This window comes from Silurus meridionalis, chromosome 9, assembly GCF_014805685.1.
Source record: "Silurus meridionalis isolate SWU-2019-XX chromosome 9, ASM1480568v1, whole genome shotgun sequence".
NCBI lineage: Eukaryota > Metazoa > Chordata > Actinopteri > Siluriformes > Siluridae > Silurus > Silurus meridionalis.
The window spans coordinates 12,388,031-12,398,950 of NC_060892.1; the positions used below are offsets into that span (position 1 = coordinate 12,388,031).

Here is a 10,920-nt window from a genome sequence, read left to right on the forward strand (position 1 = left end):
TAACGCTATACGATTCTTTAGCGTTTTCATGTATGCGCAAATTACATCTTATTTCGGGGACGGAGGGAGTAGCCACAGTGACACTGCGCTAACTCTAGTTCCTTTTTGTATACCCCTGGCATTGTTGTGTATGTTTAAGTTTAGTAACATTCGGAAATAAAATTAGCTGAAAGTGCGAGGCGGTGAATAAATAAACTTGCAGACCGCCAGTTCAAATATGCGTGCCCTCAGGAGGGTATTGTTCCGCACGTAAAAAAGGATTGCATTCAGTGCACGTGTACCCATACACATGTGAATATGTATACTGTTACACCCCTATAATTTATGTAAAAATACTAAGTTCAACAAAAATGCTATAAAACAGGGTGTTGAAAAACCTGAATGTAGGCAGGCTACAGCAGAAGCTGAGAGGACCTCACCTTCACTGCTGTCCCAGCCGAAACTGCGAGTCACGTCTGTGGTCTCTATGGCTCGTTTCTTGCTGGTCTGCAGCAGCACAAACAGCCGTTGCAGCTGATAGGGGATACTATTGACAGGATCTTCCTCAGAATCCTCAAACTCCCAGCTGATAAGGAAATAAAACATGGATTTTATTCTTTTTTGCTGCTTTCCTTCCTACGATTCTTATGGGGAATGACATGTTTTTACACTTACTTGTAGAGGGCATTTCTAAACTCCGGCGTCATAAACAGGGTCTGAAGCAAACTGTTTAGGTAGCAAGTCATGGCCTGATTGACCAAACCCACATATCCTAAATGAAAAATTAGATTTGGACAGAAACTATATGAACAGCATGCCTACAGGTTTTTGTAGATTTGTCCTCCTCCACCAGACACAATGTAGCTGTTGTTCAAATAATAAAAATAAATAAAAATAATAAAAAAGAGAGTCACCTGTTTCAGACTTGTTGAGTATGGAGGAATAGGAGTAGCTTGGACTGCTGTAGTCACTGCTACAGCCTACTGTACCATCACGGGGCAAGGGTCCAATGAAGCGGTCTTGAGAACTATCGTCCAGCCCACTGCTGTCCGCCGCGCCAGATTCATCCTGCATAAACAAAATGAGTTTTTATGCAAACTACAATTTAATGCTGAAGAAACATTGTTACAAGTAATTGGTGTGCAGAAAATGTGCCTAAATTTAGCTGAGCCAAACACACTGTTCCCTAGACACAGAGAGACAATGCAAACTGTGCAGAGGCAGGTATTCCTGAGGTAGCCGTCTCACAGGGAAATGCTCCTTATACTACATGTTTTTAATGCTGCTCAGGAAATGCTAAACTCAAACTTCAGCACAGCATCTCATGGGACTGACCGCTAGAATTGTAATGATGCGTAAAATTCACACGCCGCATTCATATTCACTTGAGGTGAGGCGAGGTGAGGTGAAGACGAGGTGTCTTGATACGAGACATTTTTAAAAGGGTAAAAATAAGCATTGCTTGAATACGAACTGTCTGCATGAGGTTTTCAGATTCTTACACAATCAATCGCTGAGGTAATTCGAGCTAGTATATTAGACCACTGGTTTATTAAAAATTTAAAAAATTTAAAATAAAAGCAAGAAAAAAAAAACCTTGCTGCAGGAGAAGCATGTGATCTGAGAAAGCTCTCTTTTTTTTCAGAGCGTCATGCAGAGACTTATAATGCATTCTTTCTCTCGTTAGGGTTAATTTTGGGTAAATTTGGGCTTAAACTACGTCAGTGACCTTTTGAGGCTAGATAATTCGATTTCCAGACAACCAAACCACCAGAGCACACTGGAGCTTTCACTTGCTGATGACCTAATCCACTTTTTTGTCCACTTCTACAGCAAGTTTTAGCAGTGACAAGACTAGTCAAAGAAGCTGGGATCGAAATCCAGCGTCAGCTACTGTACTTGAGCTGTGGAACATTCAATGTTTAAAAGGTCTCCATGTTGCATTTAACCATAAATCATGCCTGAAGCTTGCTGGACACAGAAACGGCTGCTTGGTCTTTCCTCATTGTCAGTGACAGAGCTGAAATGCTGCATGGCTGTAAGCCACTGTTGATTAGGAAACAGCTGTTGGAGGAGATAACCCATTTACTGACCCAGGCACCAGCAAAGCAAGCTAATTACGCACTGATAACTGCACATTTTGAGCTCTGCCCATCTACCCAGCTGGCCACTCACAGACGCTATCTGAGGCTGCTCGCCATCCTTGTCTGAGAGTTGCAGGAAGTTCCTCTTCCCTGGCTCGAACGCAGACTCTACCAGAGACATCTCACTGGCCTGGTCCAAAGGAGCCTGCGGAGACAGAGACAGAAAAGGAAGGATCATGTAGCTTTATTCCAAATGAACAGAGAACCAAGAGGAAGAAAATAAAAGTAATACGGATCCTTGATCCAGCTTTAAACAGACTCAATTAGACAACTTTATCTGTTTCACCTGAAGATTTACACTACAGGTTTAACATACCACAAACACACGGAATCCTGGGCAATCTTTTGTTTTATTGCTTTACTACTACACAGCAAATGTAACTTGTTTTTTTAAATATCACACATTTCTTTCTAGAAAAATGAAAGCACAATTAAAGTAATTTTTATTTTTTAAGATCATATACTCAATGGTGCTAATAATGCAGCGAATGTGCATAGCGCAAGTATGTATATTGACTAGAATAGGAGAACTAGTCATTGCATTTTTTATGTCTGGGCTTCACAGTTGCAACAAATTCATTAAATATTTACAGGTATATTGGTCATATCAAATACTTTAATATCCCACTGTGCACTCACAGTCCTCTCTGTGCAAGGATTAGCTTTACACCTTCCTGATTCTACACTGTAACACCATTTTGCATGAGATAAAAAAGGGGACTAGAAATGATTTTTGTTTGTTTTATACAGCCTTATGGAGGACAGCTGTATCATGATGTTGCATATTTGTATAAAATGTGAATGCTGCATTACATAGCTTTTTAAAGGTGCTGTTGGCACAAATAAAGGGGTTAATCCAATGACCGACTCAGAGATCCGACGCTAACCCTGGCACATGTGCTCTGAGTCAGCTACAGGATTAGCATTCCAACCCGGCTAAAGCATACTAAGGCTGTCTTTATCGTTGGTCAAAACACTATCATCTTGAACACTTTAGAGGATATACACTCACTACTCATGACACTACACAGGTAATGTGGCCAGAAGCACTGTGTTGAATATTACATTACATAACCAGTTATCAACACATGCCTGATCACTTATTCATGATGCATAACATAGTAAGATATATATTTAAAAAAAGAAAGATGATGAGATGCTCACCGAGTCCACCACGTTGGCCCATGCCAGCTCAAAGGTGCCAAGCACGTAGCCGGCTTTGTGAGCGACATCCTCGTAAAGCTTTGACACGGTTGTTGTAGCCGGGAGGTTGAGCGTCAGCCTCTCATTGACTGTCTTGGCGTTGGTGGTGTCCTGGACGATACACAGCACTCGGGGTTCGTCGGCGGCGTTCTCGATCTGCAACATATAGAACATGCACTCTTTACCACTGTGTGTGCACCTGGTGAGGGTTTACGATGGCAACAGCATCCGATTGTGCAGCAGACATCGTCAATACAACAACAAAAAAGCTATAAAATAATGTATACGATTTTGTGAACATTAACACACTTTTTTTTAACTAAATATAAATAACTGCACACATCTTTGTCATGCCCTGAGAATGAACAATGGTCGTCGCTACTAATAAGCGCAAGTGTGCACTCGGGCACTGCGCAGTGAACTCCAGTGAGCACTAAGACACAGGCACTTTTACTCCACTCATTCACAATTCAAGCTAAATAAAGCAAAACAGAAAAAGCAATTTAAAGTATTTATTTTATTACTATTTGGCCAATTTGTGTTTTGATTTCAAATGCGTGCTTCGCATCATCTGTTATAATAACTTGCTATTAACCATTGCTTTTTGTTGCAAAGTAAACAAAACAAAACAAGGTAAAGCAAAGTAAACAAAAACGTGGCCTTCACCCAAAGGTCTGCTTCAGCCTCCACCCCCATCCGGTTTAACCAGTTACATTATACACTGTTACCTGTACAGGATTATTCTGCCACTCAGCACTTTACCTGCATTTAACCATAACATGTTGAGAAACAGCGTTGTAGATGAAAGTGGAACCACAGTGATTACACAACGCAGTATAAATATGAGCTACGGCAGACCTGGTTACATTAATCTCTGGCAAAGCATGACTTATATACCAGGACAATGTAGTGTTCAATTCGAATCACACTAAAGCTGATCACAATATTACCTCTTCCATAATAAGAATAATTTAGTTTAACCATCGACTAGTTTTGAGCAATGAATAAAAAAAAAAAAAAAAAGAAAAAAACTGTTTACAAGGCCAGAGCCTCCTTGTTCTTACGCAATGCCTCCCCAGACGGCTCTTATCTGCCTATTTGCTCATGTTACTACAAGCGAATTGCCGAGCCTTCCAAGAATGATGCACGTGAAACAGACTGTCTGGGAAGGAGGAGCAGAGGGAGGCGGAGGAAGAGGGGAAACAATGAATATAAAAGGATGTAGAAAACAAATCGCAGCAGAAATAACTTTTCACCACTCAATGGCGACACTAATGAACTTCAGTACATAAACATATCGGATTCCTTCGGAACAATAAGGGGGTGTTAAGTGGGGTATGGTGGGGCACAACATAATCTAATTTGGTTAACATTAAGAAAGGGAACTTTTTTAAGAACTTTTGAGTCAGTAAGTTTCTCTTTTTGAGAGATAACTCTGGGGTGAGAATAACTGCACGTCGTATCAAGGGTCATCCGGGTGTTGATTATTTTCCTACACTACCACACGCTTAAAGGGTTCTATTCCTTACTTATAGTAGAAAATGTAAGTGGCTTGAAAGATTTGATTCTGTGTGTTGAAGTGTTCCCTGGTGTTTTAGGGGCATGGTGAAGTGCTTGACCGATTTCCCCGACAGCCAATGGCATTTAAAATACACTACAACTCATGCTGACTCAGCAGTGGCAACAGGCCAGCCCTTTATCTCAGTAAAAAAACTCCAGCAGAAGTGAGCGACTGTCAGCACACTACACAAACGCCCCGAAAAATAAACTCTTGGAGTGTCATTTTTCAAAGCTGAACAACAAATAAGGAACTATTAAAAACTGACAGTAGTCTGGGCATTTTAAAACCTGCAGGTTACAAAGTCAGGCCTCATCCTAAACTTTATTCTCCTCGCTAGCTTACAGTTAGTAGATCTTATCACACACATTAGTTTACAGCTCATACACAAACACCATGCTGTTAAACCAATGAAAAGGTGCTCATGCTTGAGCTGACCTGTGAGAACCTCTTCTTCATCTCCTCCAAAATACTCTGCCTGCAACTCCAAAACATACTCTGCTTTGAAAGAAAAAAAAACAAAAGAAAAAAAAAAACACAACAACATTTAAATAAAATAATTCAACACCCTTTTCTTTCCTCTTTGGGGAAACCACCGAAAAAAACCCCCAAAAAACAGAAGTAACTCCAAAAACATTCATCCATTGTAACACATGCAGTTCTATAAAAATCAGATTATAAGCAAAACATTTATATCTCCAAGAAATATATCCTAAGATGCATCATACTGGACGTTCCATAGGCTTTACACCACATGCTCACGATGCACACAACCTACCATTTCAACCTAGCCAGCGACATAGGACTTAATATGTTGTGTTGATATTATATAGATAAGGTCAGATGTAGGTCATTGGAGGTTGAGCAAACGGGTGGGACTTCAAAAGCAGCACTGAAGAAACATCCCCAGCTGGCATGCAGCCGAAAGCACACAGAGCCCGAGCCGTGGGGGCCTCTCGGATCCTGCTTAGCATTTTCCAAATCCCTTTGAACCCAATCATAAAGGTTCTCTGGAGCAAAGAAAACGGTGCGTGTGCATAGTATACGGCATGTGACACTGAATGGGCTACGCTACAAACATGACCAGGACAATAAGAATCTCTGCTTTTCTTCCTTCAGGTTACCTTTTCAGGTCAAACCTTCAATATGATAAAACTGAATGAGTGGCATGTTTAGCAATTCTGGTGTTAATTTGTAAGTCGACGCTCAATTGTTTTTTTGTTTTGCCGTGCTGAAGTCACCGCGCCTGTGCAGGGGACACAACTGATAACTAATGAACCAATTGGTGCATATTGTATTTAAATAAACACACAATTTCTTCTTCTGCTGGTTGCTGGACAAGTATTTAAATATTAACAATAATAAGCTTGTCATTTGTCCAATTACTTTGTAATTCCATTAAAGATGAGATTTCAGTAAAAACATTCCCATTGGGTCTCTTGTCATCAAGTCGGATACACAGACACATTAAACACACGAAAGTTGCAAAAATCCCTGAAAATCCAATAATGGGAAAAAAAAAAATAAATGTATCCTACTCGTGTTCTTTTCAGGTTTAAAATCATCTTTCATATTGTTATTCATATTAAGCAAGCCAGCACAAATCCATAATTTAAGACAAATAAAGAAAAGTGTTTAATTTCAAATGTGTAAAAAGGAGGAAATGCTCGGATGTTGCGCAAGTGAGTTGCGTTTGTTGTGGTTCTTTTAATGCTGTGCAACACAGAGAAGAGGCCGATCGCGAATGTCTCGAGCTGCAGTGTGTCGTATTCTCCCGATCGGGTTGTGGATCGATCGCTTCCTGCTTTTCTAACGTGCCATCAGTGAGGGTGTGAGATTTCGTTGCAAGACCTACGAAGATACCTTACAAACCCAGCAATCTGTCAGTCTATGTGCCGTCCATGGTCCCCATGGAAAACCAAATTTATCTCGCTTCCCATTTTCATTTGACTTCTTTTAATTAATTGTATTTAAACCGCCTAATCCAACATGTCTCCAGATTATATTTATGGGCATACGTGAGAGTCAAACTGTCACTTCAACCGCTGAAGTCGTCTTTTTTTGCCTTTCGCTTGTCGCCAAGACGTTGCCTTTTACGGAGTTTTGTGGGCATCCCCATATGCAAATCAGCCGTGCAGTGAACATTCCTGGTCATTTAACGGATGACTGACATGTTGATGAATGCGAGTATGGCGAAAAATCAGGATTTCTTCAACTTTCCTAAAACCAGCAGAATGTTTTTTTTTTAATCGGGTTTCCCGTACACAAACATCTACAGGCAACTTAATGCAATGCACAACAAATGAAGCTGAATAAGAGCATTCTTGGACTGATTTTTAGTTGCTAAAAAAATTTAATTAAATGAAAAAAAAAAATTAATTAAAAAAAGCACACTGCTTCTCACCAAATCACTGCTTTACAATTACCTTTCGTAAAGTGGAGGATTTTACTAATCACCGAAATAATGTGCACCCACGATGCTGACTCACCATTCTGCGTTAACCCTCTGACACAATGCTACAGCTACAACAGGTGGTGTCTTTTCAGACACCCACAGAACAAATACACAGGCTGCTCATAACCTGTTTTTGACCCAAAATATATGAAATACATGAACTTCTCTATGCCTTAAAGAGGAAGGGAGCAATGTAAAGTTTGACGTGAGGTCAAATCAGACGGTTATTGAGCGGTGGAGCCGTTATAGGCGAAACGTGTTAAATCTCCACCAAACCATTTGAATTAAGAAAATATCTTGAAACAGTTAAGAAATAAACTGTTTGCTGTCACATGCGCAAGGGTCATAATCTAGAGAAAAGATCGATTTTATCCTCTTAGAAGGCCACGTGGCAGGCCTGGAGCTCGATACAAGCCTCTGATTGACTTTGAGCGTAGCTTGACTTCGATGCAGTCAGTCAGATAGCTGCAGACGAAATGAACTGAAATCTTACACTCAATAAACTTAAATAAAAAAAAATTTAAAAAGCTTTCATTTAACCTGGCGAATTATCAAATACGGTTTACAGAAACCTTACACCTGGCGATTTAAGGTGCTGGCTGCTGAGTGGGTTGTACTCTAACCTAATGCACTGAGAAAAAAAAATGTAATCAGGCCATTCCAGGAAATGTTCATGCTAACCTAAGCTGGTTTTAGACTGTGCAACTTCACCAATCTTTTAAGATTATTGCTTGTCAGACTAAATATGAGCCTGATAAACCCTGGCTAAAATTTACAGACAGCACAAGATCATGTCAGATTATATAATGATCATCATTTAACCACTGAGGAAAAAAAAAAAAAAAAAAAAAAAAACCTGCGTGCATTTTACATCTTCGATCTGCATTAAAAAATAAAATGAAAACACTCCTGTGGGCGTCATTGGATTTGAATAATCACTCTTTGCAACCACAGTGAGCAGAAAAGCATTTCAAAACAATTTGAACCTTGAAATGAAACAAAGTGCTGACCAATGACAACCTATCTCAACTCCGGATCAAAGTTTATGTTGTGTGATTTTTCCCATTAACAAAATCCAGCGGAAAATAAACTAAATAACGATGTAAAGAAAGAGTGATGTGGTGCTGAGGGTTTCATTAAGTTTAAAAAAAAAAAAACAATTTGGATTGGATTTGTTTATACATGTAGAGGCGGGATAATCATTACTTGAGACTTTTCTGGGATTTTAATCTGATCGGAATCCAGGCTATTTTCTTACAGACTGGCCAGACCTTAAAAGAGATGTTTGTGCATTGTTTTTTATTGTCTCCCACCAAACCCAAGGCTCAGTAACTTCAGCAGGACTGTTAGTGAAAGATAAGCTGGTTTGAGTATTTCAGGAACTGTTCATCTCCTGGACATTTTCACACAACATTCTCTACTGATTGCATAGAATGGTGGTAAAAATATGACAATGACAGATCTACTTGCTTCAGCGTGCAGGGTCAGCTATGAAACAGCACCTATGGAACAGAGAGGGTTAAGGTCTTGTTTAAGAGCCCAAGAGTGGCAGCTTGGCAACAGTGGTGTTTGAACCCCCACCTTCGTAGTAACCCAGAGCCTTAACCACTAACATCTTGTTGACATGAAGGCTCTGCTCATCACTCATTGAAACTATGGTGAGCAGAAAAGCATCTCAGAATCATGTACACCATGAGGCAAATAAATCCCACACCTGGTTATAAAGTCCTGTCCTTTCGCCCAGAACATGAATGTGAGGCTATGGTGGGTTCAGCATCACAGAACCGTGACAGATGAAGATTGGGAAAACAGAGCAGGTGATGTTTAGTGGTCAGTACATCCTGAATCTCACAGAAACGTCATGGGAAATGTGACTACACTGGTAAACAGGGTGCTTTAAATAAAAACGTAACGACTAGATGAAAAAAAGTCAGATTATTATTTCAGGGTGATCACATAAGTACCAGGAAGAATAAATCACACACAGCAAAAGCCATAACAAACCTTTTAAGAAATCTATATTCCCCAAAGTCTCGCTTTTCAATAAGCTAGCTTCTAGGAACATCTAACAAATAACCTGCTTAGCTTCCAACACCAGGGTCAACTTTAACCCTACAAACAAGCCTTTTATATACATATATAGATAGATCATTTTACTATAAAACATTACTATAATCACCTGCTCCTAACTATAGTCTATTGTTTTTCCTGCTAGTAAATCAGAAACAGGGACAGGGGACGGATTGAAGCGAACTAGCTAGCTAGATTCCCTTTTAGCTCTCTTGCTAGCTTGTTTGTTTGTTTGCTTGCTAGGGTTAGCAGTGTAGCATTAAACATGGCGTCGTTACTCGTATTTTTTTTTTTTCACTTAACAATGAAGTTTTATTTCGGTCGTTGGAATAAATTCGACGACTGTCACCAGTAAATGCTTACACCTGTGGACATTCTGGAAACCTCAAAAACAAGCTGTTAGCTAGTTAGCCCAGGGCAGCAAGCTAGCTAGCTATGAACTAGCGTTAAGCAGCGTTGTAATAACACTGCTTTATTAACGTTATTAAGATGTTGCTGGAACGCTGCGTGCCGAACGAGTCGCTTTATTGGTCGCTGCGGCTAATGCGAGATAATGGTGACGGACACTCGCTATGCTAATAAACATAGCGATGCGTAGGAGCTGCTGCGTAACAACGCGTCACTCGGGCTTCTTCCACCGCTTTGCTTTGCTAGTAAGCAAATGTGCAGAAGTGTCATTGGAAAAATCACACTGAAATAAAGCGCAGTTGCTCGAATGACGGCGTCTTTGTCCTTTTTCCTTTCCGATCTTCCCCTCACCTCTTTGGGTACGAGCTGGTTTTCCTCGCTGGGCACCATTTCCATTCGGACGGCTGTTAGACGCACATCAACCCCGCGGCTCTGGTGTCAACAGCGACTCTGTGCAGCCGCTCGGATGAACATCATTCGCCCTTCTGTAACCTAAATCTCCCCGCCTGCCTGCGGACGCCGGACTGTCCGCTCAGAAACTTGTTGTCGAAGCAATCGCAGACACTTTCGCTTTTTCTTTCTGTCCCTCTCTCCCCCCTTTTTTTCTGTTTTCACTGCAATCCACAAACAGCAAAAATCAATGGGCACTAAAAATGGCCGTCTTCCCAGCGTGCGCGAGATTTCAGCTCGATCTTTGCGTCACTTCCTAAACACGGACTATTTTGATGCGATGACGTCGGTGTTGATCGTCAACGTCACAACTATAATGAGGTGTGATGGGATGGAGAAGGGGGGGGGTTGTTCAATTACTGTACCTATGAACAGCACGCTGAAGCCTGGGATTTACTTTGGTTATATCACTTGTAACAATAAGGATACTTAATAATTCCCCTCTTTTCTCTCTCTCTCTCTCTCTCTCTCTCTCTCTCTGTCGAGATAAACAAACTCTTGAGGTACCAGTGACCAGTGATCGTGTCCTGATTCATCCCAACACCCTTCCTTCTTTATCTGGATGGAGTTCTCTTCACATTGGTCAAGAAAATATGATCACATAACCCCGATCTTATCGTCCCTACATTGGCTTCCTGTTAAGTTTCGAATAG

At 40.7% G+C, this 10,920-nt stretch overlaps 1 protein-coding gene across 1 annotated transcript in view; it reads right to left on the reverse strand.

The window, feature by feature from the left end:
- Positions 1–10,556, reverse strand: part of usp47 (ubiquitin specific peptidase 47) — a 25,662-nt gene extending 15,106 nt beyond the window's left edge. The window contains exons 1-6 of the mRNA XM_046857362.1: positions 10,169–10,556; positions 3,288–3,482; positions 2,155–2,268; positions 894–1,047; positions 655–751; positions 420–565 (exon numbers count right to left, since the gene is read on the reverse strand). Of these exons, the coding sequence (XP_046713318.1) occupies positions 420–565; positions 655–751; positions 894–1,047; positions 2,155–2,268; positions 3,288–3,482; positions 10,169–10,213 (751 nt within the window). The 5' untranslated portion in view covers positions 10,214–10,556. The remainder of the gene's footprint in view (positions 1–419; positions 566–654; positions 752–893; positions 1,048–2,154; positions 2,269–3,287; positions 3,483–10,168) is intronic.
- Positions 10,557–10,920: the final 364 nt, after the last annotated feature.